General features: G+C 43.6%; 2 protein-coding genes across 7 annotated transcripts in view; both read right to left on the minus strand.

The window, feature by feature from the left end:
* The window catches only part of LOC139538690 (sushi-repeat-containing protein SRPX-like), a 28980-nt gene extending 15262 nt beyond the window's left edge, over positions 1–13718 (minus strand). The window contains exons 1-4 of one of the 4 annotated variants that reach the window (XM_071341046.1): positions 13552–13718; positions 8364–8420; positions 6768–6962; positions 784–960 (exon numbers count right to left, since the gene is read on the minus strand). In XM_071341046.1, the coding sequence (XP_071197147.1) occupies positions 784–960; positions 6768–6962; positions 8364–8420; positions 13552–13645 (523 nt within the window). In that variant the 5' untranslated portion in view covers positions 13646–13718. Of the gene's footprint in view, positions 1–783; positions 961–6767; positions 6963–7362; positions 7388–8363; positions 8421–11983; positions 12349–13551 lie in introns of those variants that run through there. The other 3 variants (XM_071341048.1, XM_071341047.1, XM_071341050.1) reach the window with 3 other exon arrangements.
* Positions 13719–14791: 1073 nt separating this feature from the next.
* LOC139538688 (microtubule-associated protein futsch-like) overlaps positions 14792–20329 on the minus strand; it is a 31676-nt gene continuing 26138 nt past the window's right edge. For all 3 annotated transcript variants that reach the window (XM_071341041.1, XM_071341042.1, XM_071341040.1), the window contains one exon: positions 14792–20093. In XM_071341041.1, the coding sequence (XP_071197142.1) occupies positions 15081–20093 (5013 nt within the window). In that variant the 3' untranslated portion in view covers positions 14792–15080. The remainder of the gene's footprint in view (positions 20094–20329) is intronic.

A 20329-nucleotide genomic window follows, 5' to 3' on the forward strand; every position in this document is an offset into this window, starting at 1 on the left:
TAACCATGGTTGACAGAGGAAGAACAATGATTCCAAGCACCACCCTCCTTTTGAAGCTTCCAGTCTGTTATTCGAACTCAATCAGCATGACAGAGTGATCTCCAGCCTTGTCCTTGTCAACACTCACACCTGTGTTAATGAGAGAATCACTGACATGATGTCAGCTGGTCCTTTTGTTGTGGCAGGGCTGAAATGCAGTGGAAATGTGTTTTGTGGATTCAGTTAATTTGCATGGCAAAGAGGGACTTTGCAATTAATTGCAATTCATCTGATCACTCTTCATAACATTCTGGAGTATATGCAAATTGCCATCACACAAACTGAGGCAGCAGACTTTGTGAAAATGTATATTTGTGTCATTCTCAAAACTTTTGGCCACGACTGTACATATTACCTCAATTACCTCGACTAACCAGTGCCCCCACACATGGACTCTGTACCGGTACCCCCTGTATATAGCCTCGTTACTATTATTTTATTGTTGCTCTTTCATTATTTGTTATTTTTCTATTTTGTTATTTTTTACTTTTTATTTATTTATTGTTTACTTCAGTTTATTTAGTAAATATTTTCTTAACACTTTTTTTTAACTGCATTGTTGGTTAAGGGCTTGTAAGCATTTCACTGTAAGGTCTACACCTGTTGTATTCGGCGCATGTGACAAATACAATTTGATTTGATTTGACAGCTACAGACAAACACCACACACACAAATGCCATACACATACTGTACATCGGTAAATACACACTCATCCACATGCACACAAGCACTCTCTGACTCACCTATGCAGGCGCTCTCCCCTGAGGTCCAGGTCTTGTGGTACTGGCAGGTGACAGTCTTGGACCCCTTCAGAGTATATCCAAGGGAGCAGAAGAACTCACAGCGGGAGTTAAAGTAGGATCCGTCTGAACACTTATAGCCACCGTTAGCAGGCATCTGTAGCTTAGGACACCGGATCTCTGACAGGGAAACACAAATCAAGTCCATAAATGTATTTTCACAAACAGGGTGTATGATTAGCAGGTAGCTGATGAATCTGACAATGATTCTATTGGTTGTGTGTATCTTCAGTGGTTACATACAGTACCAGTCAAAAGTTTAGACACACCTACTCTTTTAAGGGTTTTTCTTTATTTGTACTACATTTCTACATTGTAGAAAAACAGTGAAGACATCATAACAATAAAATAACACATATGGAATCATGTAGTAACCAAAAAAATGTTAAACAAAATCAAAAATATATTTTATACTTGAGATTCTTCAAAGTAGCCACTCTTTGCCTTGATGACACCTTTGCACACTCTTGGGCATTCTCTCAACCAGCTTCATGAGGTAGTCACCTGGAATGCATTTAAATGAACAGGTGTGCCTTGTTAAAAGTTAATTTGTGGAATTAATTAGTGGAAGACCAAGTCCATATTATGGCAAGAACAGCTCAAATAAGCAAGGATCGCAGCCTCTTTTTCAACTTTCACATCTAGATGGCCGGGCGGGGTGGGGCCAGAGACGGCAGGGGTTCAAACTGTAGAACCCAGTTCCTACATTTGAATATAAAAATTGATTTTATCAAACAAAACTATGCTACCTTTTATCTCTGGGACCCTCAGGATGACAAATCAGAGCAAGATTACTGAATGTAAGTACATTATTTACCTTCTGAGGTGAATGTATCAAACCAGTTGCCATGATAAAAGCGTTTTGTTGTTTTGCACTCTCCTCAAACAATAGCATGGTCTTTTTTCACTGTAATAGCTACTGTAAATTGGACAGTGCAGTTAGATTAACAAGAATGTAAGCTTTCTGCCAATATAAGACATGTCTACTGTATGTCCTGAAAAGTTGGCTGTTACTTATGTGGGAGTGAATGATACATTTAGGGACAGACATAGAAGTGTACATTAGAATATAGGAGGAGAAGGCAACAAGTGAGTGCATTTGTCATTCTGGTAAAAACAGGAAACCAAAGATAAAACAGATAGTAAAATGGCCGAAGCCATACATGCTTTAAAGTGCATTTATGGAAAGAGCAGGACACCATTATGAAGATTAAATAGAGAGGAAAGGCCATAAGTGCTTAGGGTAAAGGCCATAAGTGCTTAGGGTAAGATAGACATATATTAATTTTAGGAGACAAGAGGGTCCTGCCACCATTATAATCTAATCAAGAGCGGATACAGGCGTTATTGGGCGTAAACAAGCAGGAAGCCTGAAATGAAGGATAATAGTGGCAGATGACCTAGGAGAAGTAATTTAATTAAAGTATGTAATGAACTCATGTGCTATGTGTGTATAAGAACAGAGCCAGTGCTTATGGAAGTTGGTCTTTCCGCGTACTGACACGGCTTGTGATATGTTATATTAAAAGCCAATATTGATTTTACAAGTTCTTGTAAGAGTGTTATATTTCCGAGATGATTATCCAAGACACTTACAATGTCATTCCAGTCACATTAGCGCATGTTAACAACAACCATTCCAGTTTAGGGACACCTATCTTAAGACAGGTCAGTCAATACTGAACACATCAAGAACTTTGAAAGTTTCTTCAAGTGCAGTCGCAAAAACCATCAAGCGCTATGATGAAACTGGCTCTCATGAGGACCACCACAGGAAAGGAAGACCCAGAGTTACCTCTGCTGCAGTGAACAAGTTCATTAGAGTTACCAGCCTCAGAAATTGCAGCCCAAATAAATGCTTCACAGAGTTCAAGTAACAGACACATCTCAACATCAACTGTTCAGAGGAGACTGTGTGAATCAGGCCTTCAAGGTTGAATTGCTGCAAGAAACCACTACTAAAGGACACCAATAAAAAGAAGAGACTTGCTTGGGCCAAGAAACACAAGCAATGGACATTAAACCTTTGGAAATCTGTCCTTTGGTCTGATGAGTCCAAATTTGAGTGCCATGTCTTTGTGAGATACAGATTAGGTGAAGGCTTGATCTCCGCATGTGTGGTTCCCAAAGTGAAGCATGGAGGAGGAGGTGGGATGTTGTGGGAATGCTTTGCTGATGACGCTGTCTGTGATTTATTTAGAATTCAAGGCACAATGAACCAGCATGGCTACCACAGCACTCTGCAGCAATACGCCATCCCATCTGGTTTGCGCTTAGTGGGACTATCATTTGTTTTTAAACAGGACAATGACCCAAAAACACACCTCCAGGCTGTATAAGGACTATTTGACCAAGAAGGAGAGTGATGGAGTGCTGCATCAGATGACCTGGCCTCCACAATCACCCGACCTCAACCCAATTGAGAAGATTTGGGATTTTTTTATTTATTCACCTTTGTTTAACCAGCTAGGCCAGTTGAGAACAAGTTCTCATTTACAACTGCGACTTGGCCAAGATAAAGCAGTGCGACAAAAACAACAACACAGAGTTACACATGGGATAAACAAACGTACAGTCTATAACACAACAGAAAAATCTATATACAGTGTGTGCAAATGTAGTAAGATTAGGGTGGTAAGGCAATAAATAGGCCATAGTGGCGAAATAATTACAATTTAGCATTAACACTGGAGTGATAAATGTGCAGATGATGATGTGCAAGTAGAGATACTGGTGTGCAAAAGAGAAAAAATAAATAACAATATGGGGATGAGGTAGTTGGGTGGGCTATTTACAGATGAGCTGTGTACAGGTGCAGTGATCGGTAAGCTGCTCTGACAGCTCATGCTTAAAGTTAGTGAGGGAGATGTAAGTCTCCAGCTTCAGTGATTTTTGTAATTTGTTCCAGTCATTGGCAGCAGAGAACTGGAAGGAAAGGCGGCCAAATGAGGAGTTGGCTTTAGGGATGACCAGTGAAATATACCTGCTGGAGCAGTGAGCTGAGATAAGACGGGGCTTAGCAAAGACTTATAGATGACCTGGAGCCAGTGGGTTTGGCGACGAACATGAAGTGAGGGCCAACCAACGAGAGCATAGAGGTCGCAGTGGTGGGTAGTATATGGGGCTTTGGTGACAAAACGGATGGCACTGTGATAGACTACATCTAATTTGCTGAGTAGAGAGTGTCGGAGGCTATTTTGTAAATGACATCGCCATAGTCAAGGATCGGTAGGATAGTCAGTTTTACGAGGGTATGTTAGGCAGCATGAGTGAAGGAGGCTTTGTTGCGAAATAGGAATTCTAGATTTAATTTTCGATTGGAGATGCTTAATGTGCGTCTGGAAGGAGAGTTTACAGTCTAACCAGACACCTAGGTATTTGTAGTTGTCCACATATTTTAAGTCAGAAACGTCCAGTGTAGTGATGCTAGTCGGGTGGGAGGGTGCGGGCAGTGATCGGTTGAAGAGCATGCATTTAGTTTTACATGCGTTTAAGAGCAGTTGGAGGCCACGGAAGGAGAGTTGTATGGCATTGAAGCTCGTCTGGAGGTTTGTTAACTTCTCTAGGGTAGAGGGCAGCATTCGGAATTTTGGATGAAAAGCATGCCCAAATTAAACTGCCTGCTACTCGGGCCAGGAAGATATGATATGCATATAACTGGTAAAATAAAGTTTCCAAAACTGTTAAAATAGTGTCTGTGAGTATAACAGAACTGATTTGACAGGCGAAAACCTGAGATTTGTATTTTATTTTTAGTTTTCTATTCAATGCCATTACAGTATCCATTGACTTAGGACTCAAATTGCAGTTCCCATGCCTTCCACTAGATGTCAACAGTCTTTACAAATTGTTTCAGACTTGTATTCTGAGAAATTAGGGAATAAGAGCAGTCTGAATGAGTGGACCTGCCGTGTCACAGAGATTTTTCATGCACACGACCAGAGAGAGTGCCTTTCTTGTTTACCTTTCATATTGACGACGTTAGTATATGGGTTGAAATATTATCGATTATTTAGGCTAATAACAACCTGAGGATTGAATATAAACATCGTTCGACATGGTTCTATGAACTGTACTGATACAATTTGGATTTTTTGTCTGCCTGTTTTGACTGCGTTTGAGCCTGTGGATTACTGAAGAAAAAGCGCGAACAAAATTGAGGTTTTTGGATATAAATAGACTTTATCGAACAAAAGGAACCTTTATTGAGTAAATGAATGTCTTCTGAGTGCACCCATATGAAGATCATCAAAGGTAAGGGATTAATTTTATCTCTATTTCTGACTTGTGTAACTCTTCTACTTGGCTGGTTACTGTTTGTAATGATTTGTCTGCTGGGCTATGTTCTCAAATAATCGTAAGGTATGCTTTCGCCGTAAAGCATTTTTTAAATCTGACACCGTGGTTGGATTCACAAGAAGTTAATCTTTAAACCTATGTAAAATATGTTTTGTTTTCTGAATTTTTATAATGAGTATTTCTGTATTTGGCGCCCTGCAGTTTCACTGGCTGTTGAAGAGGTGGGACGCTAACGTCTCACGTACCCTAAAGAGGTTAACACAGTGTCCAAAGAAGGGCCAGAAGTATACAGAATGGTGTCATCTGCGTAGAGGTGGAACAGAGAATCACCAGCAGCAAGAGCGACATCATTGCTATATACAGAGAAAAGAGTCGGCCAGAGAATTGAACCCTATGGCACCCCCATAGAGCCCGCCAGAGGTCCAGAAAACAGGCCCTCCGATTTGACACACTGAACTCTATCTGAGAAGTAGTTGGTGAACCAGGCAAGGCAGTCATTTGAGAAACCAAGGCTATTGAGTCTGCCGATAAGAATGTGGTGATTGACAGAGTCGAAAGCCTTGGCCAGGTCGATGAAGACGGGTGCACAGTACTATTTTTTATCGATGGCGGTTATGATATCGTTTAGGACCTTGAGGGTGGCTGAGGTGCACCCATGACCAGCTCGAAAACCAGATTGCATAGCGGAGAAGGTACGGTGGGATTCAAAACGGTTGGTGATCTGTTTGTTAACTTGGCTTTCGAAAACTTTAGCAAGGCAGGGCAAGATGGATATAGGTCTATAAGAGTTTGGGTCTAGAGTGTCTCCCCCTTTGAAGAGGGGGATGAACGCAGCAGCTTTCCAATCTTTAGGGATCTCAGATGATACGAAAGAGAGGTTGAACAGGCTAGTAAAAGGGGTTGCAACAATTGCCGCGGATAATTTTAGAAAGAGAGAGTCCAGATTGTCTAGCCCAGTTTATTGGTAGGGGTCCAGATTTTGCAGCTCTTTCAGAACATCAGCTGTCTGGATTTGGGTGAAGGAGAAGCAGCGGTGGGGGCTTGGGCAAGTTTCTGCGGGGGGTGCAGAACTGTTGGCCAGGGTAGGGGTAACCATTCGATTATCATGAATTTATCGGATTTATCGGTAGTGACAGTGTTTCCTAGCCTCAGTGCAGTGGGCAGTTGGGAGGAGGTGATCTTATTCTCCATGGACTTTACAGTGTCCCAAAACTGATGAGTTGGGATGAGTTGGCCCGCAGAGTGAAGGAAAAGCAGCCAACAAGTGCTCAGAATATGTGGGAACTCCTTCGAGACTGTTGGAAAATCATTCCAGGTGAAGTTGGTTGAGAGAATGCCAAGAGTGTGCAAAAGCTGTCATCAAGGCAAAGGTTGGCTACTTTGAAAAATCTCAAATCTCAAATATATTTAGATTTGTTAAACACTTTTTTGGTTACTACATGATTCCATATATGTTATTTCTACAATGTAAAAAATTGTAAAAATAAAGAAAAACCCTTGAATGAGTAGGTGTGTCCAAACTTTTGACTGGTACTGTATGTTTGGTGTAAAGGTGTGTGTCCAGTGATTTTGGGTCTCGCCAGTAGGCCAGGTGTGCGAGTTTGTGTGTGTGTGTGTGGCGGTCTCACCCCTGCAGGCGTAGTTTCCTGACCAGTGTTTGCTGGCCATACACACCACCTCTGGGTGTCCCTGCTGCATCTCGTAACCCCTCTTACAGCGGATCTTACAGCGCGATCCCATCACGTTCTTATAATACTGCCCCCCAGGACTCCGACAACTCACGTCGCCATGCTTCACCTTGATGGGCGCGCACCAAGGGGTCCCTAAAAATGGGGTTGGTTGGGGAATAAGAGGGAGAGTTATACCATTCACATAAAAGATTGAAATAAAAGTCCTTCTGGTTCAGATGCTGGACAGACATCTATCTATAAAGGATAGAGATAGACATTGTCTGTTTGTGCCGCAATGTAAATTAACTATTGGGGGCCGGGGGGTATTTAGCAGTGTTTTGGACATCCATGTGTTTTCTCACCTTATTGAAGAGAGGCTGTGCGTGTAAGTCAGGCAGTGAGTTACCCATAGCAACATACATAATCCATACTGATTTACCACAGGACACAGTGTTTACAGAAGACTAAAGAGATCAAATCTGGAGTGCTAGTATAAACCCATCCATCATCTCATCACAGGTAGACAGAATGATACAATGGCTTTGTCACTTACCATAATCCATACTGACAATAAGACGTACTGGCTTGAGTAAAGAAAAGATAGAGGTTGAGAGTAAGGGAAATAGTTTGAGTGTGTGTGTGTGTGTGTGTGTGTGTGTGTCCGTCTTTGATCACTTTGATCCAGTGGATTTAAACGAGATCACTCAATCATACTGTTGATTAGAGCTACTAAACCCCATCAATTGAACTATTAATAAATATAACCTTCAGAATGGAGGCTGAAGTGGATGATGATCTAGATCTGATTTACAGCATGAGGGATAAAGATGTGTCAGAAGAACACTAAAGTTGCCTCCAACTTTCCTATAGCAGTTGGATGGCTCTATCCATCCCTCAAACGCTTGCCTAAAGATTCCTTTTGGGAATGCCAAGTTTGAGGGGCCAGCAGGTTTGTATTCCAGGGAAATAAAATCTGCAGTCTATTTCCCACTGGCTCAGAACACACACACTTTCTTGTAAGCACACACGCACGCACGCACACACACTCTCTCAAACACACACTCTCAAACACACACCAGCTGGACAGGAGCTGGACCATTTGTGTGTGTGTGTGTGTGTTGGCTGTATCTCAAGTCTCCACTGTCATTGAGTAAGAGAACACAATACTATATTTGAGTCTCTACAGAAGAGAAATAGTCCAGGAGTTTGGTTTGGCCCAGAGGGTAAAATTCCATGTCTAACTGACTTCAAAGTAAAGTTTAAAGTTAGTTTGACATAATTGTGTCAGTTTGTAAAACATGGGATGAAGCATATCGCTATCTTGTGGAGAAGAAAATAACATAGTTGTGTACATCACATTGAAGTGAAAGACACACAGCTAACATTGATTGGCTATTCAAATAAAATAAATGTTTTCAATGTTGATAAAAAGTGAAGTCAATGCTTTGAGTTTAAGAGGCTTATTTCAACCTTAAACTTTCCTGCATGTTGAAAGCGAGTGCCAGAGTGTGTAAAAGCGTGCGTGCGGCAGCAGAGCTTGGTCAAAGCATTCACCTCCGTTTCTACGAGCATATGCATCTTCATCATCTCCATAGCCATAGCGTCCCGACCCTGGGAAAGTAAGAGGGAGAAGAAAGTAGCTAGTGACCAAGGCAGGGAGAGAGCAAGGCTGCATTCAAGATAAGAGTAGGGCTGCATTGGTTTCTGTATAGCACTTTGTGACATCTGCTGATGTAAAAAGGGCTTTATAAATACATTTGATTGAAAGGGTTTATCAACGTTTCAAAACATGATGTAGGCCTAATCCTTCAACAAGAGATTTGGGTTAGACTTTACTGGTGTTTTGCAAGAGGTCATTATTAAATCAAGATTATCACTGTTGGAAAACGTTGCTAAACTATTCCTCCAAAGAGGAATGAGAGAAATCTCTTTAACACATGCAGAGAAGAAGAACCCCAAGGGAGCCTTTCTCCCCAGCTGGTTTGGCACAATTAATCACTTTTACTGCAACCTTGTTCTAAAACCAGTGGTGCAATGGCAACCTCACACTGGGGTCACATTCAGTAAGTATGAAACTGAAGGAAACATTTTGAAACAGAGGAGTAACTACCTAAACCTTTTCTCCATTCCAAAATGTTTTCTCCTGTTTGTTTTTGCTGAAATGTGACTCGGGGTCTTGTTGTGAGGTCACCAACATACTTACTGTGATATGTGACTAGTGCTCCAATATTGGTTTCCTTTCCTTCTCTCCTTCTTGGTCACTAATATGAGAGAGCTAGAAAAATAATGGCCTTCCAATAGAAATCTGGCTTATTGCTTTCATCTGTCAAGATCTTTGGTATCAGTTGTCAAAAGGAAAGCAGATATGAGTATTGGGACGTTGCTTGTCTGGCAGACAATGCTTCGCTGTCACAGCAAAATTACTGCATGATCTAGAACCTTCTGCTTCAAAATGATACATAACCTTTCAATGCACAACGCAAGATAAAGGAGGAGTGACATGAGGGAGAGAGAAAAAGGTGAGGGGAATAGTGAAGGGAGCGGGAGAGAGAATGGGTGAGGGAAGGAAAGGGGTGTAAATGGGAGAGAGGAGTGAGGAGCGAGCTCAGATACGCCCAATCGCTACCAGAGGAGGATGTTGTGGACTCCAACCCAGTGTGAATGTGTTCTCTGTTCAGGATCCATGAAGGACAAAACAGACAGAGAAGTCTTTCACTCCTGCTACAGCTACACACTCCCAGCCCGGCGGGCGTACATACACGTCAGCCAAATGTCTAACGCGCACTGCGGTTTTAGCAGTCAGATCACACTGCTACTGAGCACATCCTTATACAGACCCTGAATCTGATTTGGCTGGCTGAGGGGAAAACTCACGGGCACACAGCCAAGGAAGTCTAATCAGAGGGAAACAGACATATCTGGGAAACTAATCACAGGTGTGTGCCGCTGCTTCAGATCAGTTCTATAACAAGCTTGCAGACAATTCACTGCCTACAGGGAGGTTACATAGTACGACCGCTATATGGCCCAACACCAGAGTGCACATGGAGAACTTACCACACATCTCTACTGGGCTTGGTTATGGAGCCATAATAGACAACAGAATAAATCTAACACACACACACGTAGGCCTGTCTCTATCGAGACTCTTCTACAGATTACTATCCTGCTACAACAACTAAAGTTCTGCTCTGATTTTTTGGTTTTGTTATTCTGTAATAAATTGAATCCTAGGGGGCTCTACTGACATACACCATACCAGCAGAGAGCCTCATAGCCTATAGCAGGGGATATTTCCCAGAGACAGAGCTAGTCCATCTTCTCCACACGCACATCCTTTGAGACAAAGGCAGTCACATCCCATCCAGCAATCTGCAGCAGAGGGCATAACACATTATTATAGACTTGTCTCTCTCCTTTCCTAAGGGATCTTAGAGGGATCTTAGAATACCGCAGTACTGTTCCTTTTCCACTCAAAGCGGTCTCCAGAACAGCCAGGGATAAAATAACACTATGATTAACTTGAAACGATCTCATCCACATCATCAAATTGAGCCAGTCTTGAATAAAAGCTGATATGCTGAGAAGTTGACACTCAACTTGGCAGTATAAAGTTTCCTTCTATTACTTATTTCTTATTTGCTTAACATCAGTGTGTGAATGAAGGCCAGATCCAGAGTTTTCAATAACAAAGAGAGCAAAAACCTAGAAGCTGTCATTCATCCACATAAACATGGTCCCAGTCCCAACAGTCTTTCTGTCAGTGCAACTGAGGTTTGGAATCAGACAGCATCGCTAACAGTCTCCCTCTTCTTTTCTCTTCTCCTCTCACAGTGAAAATGACTCCTCAGAGGGTGGGAAGACGTCAGAGAGAACACGGTGTTGATAAAACAGAGAGAGCGAGAGAGAGGCTCTCCTGCCAAGCTCAATGAGAACAACAGGGCCAGAGGGAACACAAACTGAGGTTCCAGTCAGCTTTATTCAGCTGAGCTGCGCGTAATAGGAATCAATGACAGGGTTAATGTAGAAACATGCCAGGAGGAGAACTGAACAGGCAGTACAGGCATCTGTTATTTCATCTGGGCATAAGAAACACAGACTAAAGACAGTGAAGTGATATGACCATCTCTTTCTCACTGCCTCTGTGCACAACTTCCCTTTAACAGGTCGCTTCCTAAACCAACCACTCTAACTAGTGTTCTCTCCAACATCACATGCTCACGACACCTTTCTTAACGCATCAATCACTGACTCGCTTTCTCTCTCACCATGGAAAATGACAAGAACCATTATTACTGCTACTCCAGTGGTATTAGTACGCTGGCAGGCTTAGAGAATTCCCATGGTTACATCACGCTGTGTTAAGACGGCATGTTTGAGCTTTCTGACAATTAACAATACATACAAGGTCACTCACCTACCATAGACCAACAGCACAGCAGTCCATTCGTAAAATATGAATGATTCATAGAGTCATTATGACTGGGTTTCACTGTAAGTAGAAATGCATGCTGAGCGAGCAATAAAGGAGAAGGCGTCACTGAGTGTGTACGTGTGTCTGTGTGAGTGTCTGCTTGTGTTGACAGAGAAAATAGGAGGGGGACAAAGGAGACAGCGGCAACCATCTTGTTTTTTGAGACAGCAGCCGAGACAGAAACATACAGAGTTCCGGAGAGAACCAACCATCAAACCCTTCCCATGCCAGTTACCACCCACCTTCATATGCCCTGGAGGTAACATCAACACTCAGCCTCTCAGTACAGACACCTCAATGCACGTAAAGTAACATCAACACTCAGCCTCTCAATACAGACACCTCAATGCACGTAAAGTAACATCAACACTCAGCCTCTCAGTACAGACACCTCAATGCACGTAAAGTAACATCAACACTCAGCCTCTCAGTACAGACACCTCAATGCACGTAAAGTAACATCAACACTCAGCCTGTCTCTCAGTAGACACCTCAAAGCACTGTATAACACCAAAGCAAAGAGAGGTTACTAAGGCTACTTAAAACCCAAACCATCCCCCCCTTCTCAACCCGCTTTAACACACACACACACAAATTACACCACATAAACAGTCTAACTAACAACCCCCAAATAAATACAAAGACCCCTGTTAAATCAACCCCCATAAACACACACACACTCACAAGCACACAGACTCACCTCCAGCTATAAGCATCAGCTTGACAAGCTGTGTTTACCCTGTCAGTGTAAATCTAACTCCAGTAGCGTATGCACATGTTTCAGCCTGTTTCTCAGACAGAAGTGGTGAGCCGCGCCGCCACTGGACAAGACACATACATCTCCAAATCAACACCCTCACACACCCTCAAGCACACCCCCCCACACAATCTCTCTCTCTGACACACCTTACATCTCTAACCTTGATTCGGACATACACATACACTCCATGATAAACACACACGCATCCAAACTATTATACAGTCCCATCCCGTCTTGAACTTATTTCAGCTTCTCATTACTCTTCAGTGAATGTTCCTCTGCAGGATACTGTCCCTGCCCTGTTGGCACTCATCCATCTGGAAAACTATCTCTCAATGTGTGTGTGACTTTGTGTGAAATTATTGTGTAACCAAGCTAAGATGAGAGAACACCACATGGAATCATATCAATCAACCAGCACAAAATAAAACAACTATAATGGTCTCTCTATCCCATCATGTCTACTTTTAAATCAATGGTATGGCCTGTTCACGGTTCCATTCAACTGATACAGTCCTCCTGTCACCCTCCAAAGAGACCCTGCCACCCTCCAAAAATACCCTGCAATCTTATTAAACAAAACCACCCAGCACTGGACAGACACTGACTCCACAGATCTGCGGGTCTAGGAAAGCTAGGAAATGGGAGGAGGCAGGCAGAGCAAATGTGCAGTTAGTCCGAACACAGGAGCCCTTGTGTGGCTTGTGGCCTGTGACGGTTCCGACATCCCGGAGCTATGGGCTTTGATTGCAGAGCACTGAGCTCCAATGCCGGTCACACTGGGGTGGACTGTAGTCGGGAAATATTTACTGGAGACGTGGAATTATCTAGGCTATTGACAACTTCGATGTGATTCGCCACTATGTTGACTGAAATCATAGACCATTAGCTAGGTAAAGATTAGTTACATGTTGGCACGTTTAACGTACATATCCCCTTGTTAAACGAATGTACAACTGTTAAACTCATTACCCACTGGACACACTGGTTGAATCTATGTTGTTTCCACGACATTTCAATGAAATTACGTTGAACCAACGTGGAATAGCTGCGTTGAATTGACGTCTGTGCCCAGTGGGATAGCGCACTTACTTTGCATGGCAAAATAACTTGAACAAAGGACTTAATTAATACATGTTTTTTTACAAGCTATAGCACGAAGGTAAACTAAGGCACCATGTACAGAATGCTGGCTTTAGTGTCTCTCATGAATTCTGCGGGAGACGTCCCCCAGATGCGCACTGCATTCCCCCTTTTACCCTAGCCTCACCCTCCACGTAAACATAAAATGTGGCTCACAAAAAGTAGCGGTGGGATATAGACTAACCGATAATGAATACGTAATAACAGAACAAATTGCAACAACCACTAACTATGTTATGCAAATATCTAAAAACGTTACATTTATTTGAGAAATGTAAATTAAATGGACGGTGTCCATTTGGACACTAGTGGGTTAACTCAATCCCTCTGATCCGCAGGATGGATAAATATTTGCAATTCCTTACCTTCGTAGGCTAAACTGAAGAAGAGCTGGACAAACACGAACAGGGACACTACCAGCCAGGTGTCCATATTCACGCGCGGGACACTCTTCAACATCTTTGTAAAGTACAGGAAAACTTCCAAGGCATTCCAACTTTCCAAAGACCCGCCTCCTGCTCCAGAAACACGAGAGCCAGGGCGCGCGCGCACGCGTCACAGCTAAGTGCAGCAACACTGAACTAAACACTGCAAACAACTCTAACAAATTATAGTAGACATTTTAACCTGCAACAAAGTGACTTTGTTTTCATACAATAGCTTACGCATTTAGGTCTAGTTGCCACTTGCCAAGGCTGCTGGGGAAATACATTCCCCAAGAAAACATCTAAAAGCACAACCAAATAAAGGCATCTCAAACACCAAAGTGATACAACATTGCTGGACACACACACACACACACACACACACACACACACACACACACGCACAATTCAGTCTCATTCAAAATCCTATTTCACCTAACCTATACTCTTACCCTAACCCTAGCTCCTAACCCCCAAACTAACCCTAATTATAATCCTAACACTAATTCTAACCTTAACCCTAAACCCCTAGAAATAGTATTTGACCTCGTGGGGACTAACAAAATGTCCCGTTAGTCAAATTTAGTTTGTTAAACACGTCCACTCACACACAGAAAGAGATCTCACACAGACATGAGCACATGAGTGGTGAGAGAAAGTATGCAGCTGATGAAAGACTCTCCACCACCACACACACACACACATGCTCATGCGCTCTCACACTTACACACACACACAGCTTAGGCTGCCTGCCTGCCAGTTCTCCTCTCTGGTCTCTTTAGGGGCGAGTCTCCACATGAAGGTGTTAAGGTGCTCCTTGTCTTCACAGGAAACAGGAGAGGGAAGTGTGAGTCAAACAGAGCTTCTGTGCAGTAGCCTCTTAGGATCTATAATAACAATAACACCAAACCAGACTGAACTAGGCTGAAACACAAAAAACTGCATGTGTGTGCACGTGACTGTGCACGTGTTTGTTTCTCCTACATGTACTGCAGAAATGCATGTTTTAGATTCCAGAAGCTCCAAGTGCCCTTCCAGACAGTCATAGTACATTCATCTATAATTACAGTATACTGAACTCTAGGGGTTAATGATACCCTATCACCTAGGTATAGACAGAACAATCATCTTTAATTATGTCTACTATATCTACTAGAAAAACAGTCTTTGCTCCTGACAGTCCTGTGAAGTTCTCAATTTCTCTTTATTTAATACAAATATCTGTATATTACAATTCAGTACAGTATAGTGCATGAGTACACTCAGTTCAGTACCTTACAGTAAAGTGGGCATATTGTGTAAATTGTATGCAGATATTGATTAAATTCAAGGAGTTTACGTAGGGTCGTGCTGTATATTGAGCACCTGGCTTAGTTTTCTGAGGTCCAGACCCATTCCAGACGTTATTAACAGTCAGGTTATGGGTTCTGAACCAAATAAAATTGGGAACCATTGATGTCCAGTATATTTCACTTCAGCTCCAGGTACTGGGGTAAGACATTGTTCCAGAACTGTTGGGATTCTTGGGTTCCATTGGCCTGTTTTCCCCCTGTGGTCCTCTGCTTGGTGCGGGCCGGTGGTTTGTGTTTCTCCATTGGGGGCTCTTCCTTCCCTTTCCTGCTGGGGGGAGCTGCTTTAGGTGGTACGCTCTGTGACCCTTTCTTTATCCCTTTCTGTGATTTTCTCTCTTCTTCTTCTTCCTCCCCCTCTTCTTCTTCCTCCCCCTCTTCTCCTTCTTCCTCTCCCTCCTCTTCCTCTCCTTTACGATCTTTCTCCTCCTTTTCTTCATCCTCTTCCTCTTCTTCTCCTTCCCCTTCCTCCTCTCCCGCTCCCGTTTCCTCCTCATCCATCTCCCCTTTCTGTTCACATGCGCCCTCTTCTTCCTCTTGTTCTACCTCCCCATCACTTGTCTTATTTTCTTTCCCTTCTTTTTTACCTCCCCCATTCTCCTCCCCCTCCCCGTTTTTTCCCTTCACTTCCTCTTCTTCCTTCTCGTCTTCCTCCTCTTGCCACTCCCTTTCCTCTTTTTGTTTATTTGCTTCCTCATCTCTCTCTTCATGCACTCCTCTTTCCTCTTTCTCCTTTTCCTGTTTTTCACCATCCCCCTCCTTTTCACTCTCATCCTCTCCTTTCTCCTCACTATTCTCTTCTCTTTCTTTCATATCCTCATCCTTTCCTTCTCCCTGATCTTCTCTATCCTTAATTTCCTCTTCTTCTTCCTCCTCCCCTTCATCCTCCCCCTCTCCTTGCTGTCTTTCTTCTTCCTCCTCTCCGTCTTCCCCTTCCTCTCCTTCATTTTCTCCCTCTGCTTCTTTGTCTCCCTCTTCTTCCTCCTCTTCCTCACCTTTTCCACCTTCAACCTCTTCCTCTCCCCTGGCTTCTTTCTCATCATCTTCTCGTCCCTCCTCACCCTCTTCAACTTCGTTGTTCTCATCTTCTTCATCTTTCTTTTCACCCTCTTCTTCCTCACCCTCAACTGCTTCCTCCTCTCCTGCATCATCCTCATCTTCTCCACTTTCTTCATCCTTTCCCTCATACTCTTCTTCTTCCTCCTCCTCCTCACTTACGCCTGCCTCCTCCTCCCCCTCCTCATTTTCTTTACTTTCACTACCTTCCTTATCCTCTCCCTCTCCTTCCTCCTCTGCTCCACTCTCTTCATCTTCTTGGTTCTCTCCTTCCTCCTCTGCTCCACTCTCTTCCTCTTCTTGGTTCTCTCCTTCCTCCTCTGCTCCACTCTCTTCCTCTTCTTGGTTCTCTCCTTCCTCCTCTGCTCCACTCCCTTCGTCTTCTTGGTTCTCTCCTTCCTCCTCTGCTCCACTCTCTTCCTCTTCTTGGTTCTCTCCTTCCTCCTCTGCTCCACTCTCTTCGTCTTCTTGGTTCTCTCCTTCCTCCTCTGCTCCACTCTCTTCCTCTTCTTGGTTCTCTCCTTCCTCCTCTGCTCCACTCTCTTCGTCTTCTTGGTTCTCTCCTTCCTCCTCTGCTCCACTCTCTTCGTCTTCTTGGTTCTCTCCTTCCTCCTCTGCTCCACTCTCTTCCTCTTCTTGGTTCTTTCCTTCCTCCTCTGCTCCACTCTCTTCCTCTTCTTGGTTCTCTCCTTCCTCCTCTGCTGACTCAGTGGCTTTACTTTCTGCTTTTTCTGCTTGTTTATCTTCTTTCTCTTCTGCTGATCCCTCACTCTTGCTCTCAGCCTCATTTCCTGATTCATCACCACTCTCCTCCTTTTCATACTCACTCGAATTGCTCTCCTCCTCTTCCTCTTTTTTTTCATCCCCACTCTCTTCATCACTGGACTCTTCTTCACTCTTCTCCTCCTCCTCTCCACTTGTCCCAGAACCACTTTCTCCTTCTTCTCCTTCCCCCTCACTCTGTGCACTCGTCTCCTCACCCTCCTTCTCTAGGCTTGCCTCAGAATCACTCTCTTTGCTCTCCTCCCCATCACTTGTCCCCTCACTATCACTCTTCTCTTCTTTCTCCTCCCCCTGTACTGCACCCTCATCACTTTTCTCTTCTTCCTCCTCCCCCTTTATTGTCGCATCACTATCACTCTTCTCCTCTCCTGTCCCCTCACTCTCACACCTCTCGTCTTCCTCCTCCCCCTCTCCTGTCCCCACACTATTACTCTTTTCTTCTCCTTCCGCCTCCACGTCCTCTTCACTCTTTTCTTCTGCCTCTGCGCCCTCGCTGTCTTCACTCTTTTCTTCTGCCTCTGCGCCCTCGCTGTCTTCACTTTTTTCTTCTGCCTCCGCGCCCTCGCTCTCTTCACTCTTTTCTTCTGCCTCCGCGCCCTCGCTCTCTTCACTCTTTTCTTCTGCTACCGCGCCCTCACTCTCTTCACTCTTTTCCTCTTCCGCGCCCTCGCTGTCTTCACTCTTTTCTTCTCTACCCTCCTCTCCCTCTCCGCTGGCCACAGTATCACTGTCTTCACTGTTATCTTCCAGACCCTTAACATTTCTGTCATCCTCTTTTTCCTCTTGTTGGGTGCTCTCCATTTCTGTCCCATCTCCATGTCTCTTTGTGGACTCTTTATCTTCATCATCCTCAGCTCCCGAACTTTGACTACTAGAGTTCTCATCATAATCGACCTTGGCCTGACCTTCTGACCTCTCGCTAGCAGCCTCTGTGGTTTCTGGGTCCTTCTCAAAACTCCTGCTCCCCACTTCCTGATCAGAATTCCAGAGGGTGCTGATGCGGGCGTTGGTCCTCTTGCTTTGCTCAGCTGTGCTTGGATCTGATGTTGAAGAAGAGGGTGATGTGGAGGAAGGCTGGGTGATGGCGCTCTGTTTGGTGAACCGCTCTACCCGGCTGGACCGCAGAGGAGGGATAGAAGTGTCTGTGTCACTCTCCGACTGAATCCCCCTCACGCTCGTCACCGCCTCACTCAGGACCCCCATGGCTGCCCCCGCCATCCCCACATCTGGAAGGAGAGAGGCTGCATCGCTGAGAAATCCTCCCCAGCTAGGCTTCCCCTCCTGGGATTCATCAAAGGCATCTTCCCCTGTGACCTCCACTCTATCCCTGACCTGACAGACAACCAGTGACTTTGTTGACTTCTTATCTCCAGCATTTTGAGGTAGTGCATCTGATAATGAGAGTGATGTGACTGGTGATTTGGCCTTTGAGGTAGGTTCTACTAAGACTGCATGACTGGAAACCTCTGTCGGCTTGCTTTTCAGTTTCATTGGGGCTCCCTCTAACTCAGTTAGTTTCGCTTCAACATCTTTACGTTTGGGCACATTTTTTGTTTTGGTGGGTACACTTTCTTTTTCTTTGACTTTGCCTTTATCTTTAACTGCCATTTTGTTCCCCACTGTTGTCCCTGACTCGTTGAAAGTAATAGACTCTTCCATCTTCTCTTCATTCACCTCTTTTGCCTTATTTTTTCCCTTTATTGGAGTGCCTTTACCTTCAGAAGGTTTGTTATCATCTACAATCTTCTTGGTAATGCTCTTTACTTTCAAAGGAGTGGTTTCAGCAATAGCCTTATTTGGAGTTGTTTCCTTTTCCACAGGTTTACCTTTAACTTTGACTGGAGGGGACATGATCTCTTGAAGTGGTTTATTTTGAATTTCAATTGTTTTAGTATCTTCCTCTGCAATTTTAGATTTATTGTCTTTGGACGCCTCAACCTCCTTACCTTGAACTTTTACAGGGCCTTTACCTTTAATCTCTGTACCTTTATTCACCTCAGACAGCTTACTTTGACCATGTTTTGGAGTGCTGGGTTTAGATTCAGACAGTTTGTTTTGACCATGTTTTGGAGTGCTGGGTTTAGATTCAGACAGTTTGTTTTGACCATGTTTTGGAGTGCTGGGTTTAGATTCAGACAGTTTGTTTTGACCATGTTTTGGAGTACTGGGTTTAGATTCAGACAGTTTGTTTTGACCATGTTTTGGAGTGCTGGGTTTAGATTCAGACAGTTTGTTTTGACCATGTTTTGGAGTGCTGGGTTTAGATTCAGACAGTTTGTTTTGACCATGTTTTGGAGTACTGGGTTTAGATTCAGACAGTTTGTTTTGACCATGTTTTGGAGTGCTGGGTTTAGATTCAGACAGTTTGTTTTGACCATGTTTTGGAGTACTGGGTTTAGATTCAGACAGTTTGTTTTGACCATGTTTTGGAGTGCTGGGTTTAGATTCAGACAGTTTGTTTTGACCATGTTTTGGAGTACTGGGTTTAGATTCAGACAGTTTGTTTTGACCATGTTTTGGAGTGCTGGGTTTAGATTCAGACAGTTTGTTTTGACCATGTTTTGGAGTACTGGGTTTAGATTCAGACAGTTTGTTTTGACCATGTTTTGGAGTGCTGGGTTTAGATTCAGACAGTTTGTTTTGACCATGTTTTGGAGTACTGGGTTTAGATTCAGACAGTTTGTTTTGACCATGTTTTGGAGTGCTGGGTTTAGATTCAGACAGTTTGTTTTGACCATGTTTTGGAGTGCTGGGTTTAGATTCAGACAGTTTGTTTTGACCATGTTTTGGAGTGCTGGGTTTAGATTCAGACAGTTTGTTTTGACCATGTTTTGGAGTACTGGGTTTAGATTCAGACAGTTTGTTTTGACCATGTTTTGGAGTGCTGGGTTTAGACACAGATATCTGGATCTGGCTGTGTTCAGGAGTGCTAGGTTTCGATACGGATGACTTGCTTTGTTTCTTTGCTGGTGAAATTGGCTTAGACCCTGCTTTACCTGTGCTTTGCAGATTACTACCCGTCAGTTTACTGGTGTTCACTTTGATGCCAGCCTTTTCTGCTGTCAAAGCAATGTTTTCCTTGCCGCTGGCTGGTGTCTGAGGGTTCATTAAGCATTTGGGGCTCTTTGGGGGTGTGCCCTCTGCCTTTAACGAACTCAAGCTGGAGCCTCTCAGAAGCTCGGTGGTAAGGGCCTTATGGGGAAGTAGCTGCGGCTTCCTATTGGCCAGGGCTTGTTCAACCTCCATTTCTGCCTCCTTAACAGCTCTCCTCAGAGCCCGACCCTTTTTATGTCCCTGGAGAGATAGAGAAAGAGTGAAGGAGACAGAAAGAGAAAGACAGAGGAAGACAGAGAAAGTTGTAAAGAGAAATAAAAGTAAGAGAGCAAAGGAAGAATTAGATGAAAACAGGATAAGGTTTTGCAAAAAGAGAGAATATTCAAAGAGTAGAGAAAAAGAGAGAAGGATTTGAAACATAAAGAGGAGACAGTAAAGTGTAAAGCAGAATAAAGTAGCTAAATGTAGAGTGTAAT

Source organism: Salvelinus alpinus, chromosome 14 (assembly GCF_045679555.1).
Source record: "Salvelinus alpinus chromosome 14, SLU_Salpinus.1, whole genome shotgun sequence".
In the NCBI taxonomy this organism is placed as follows: Eukaryota; Metazoa; Chordata; class Actinopteri; order Salmoniformes; family Salmonidae; genus Salvelinus; species Salvelinus alpinus.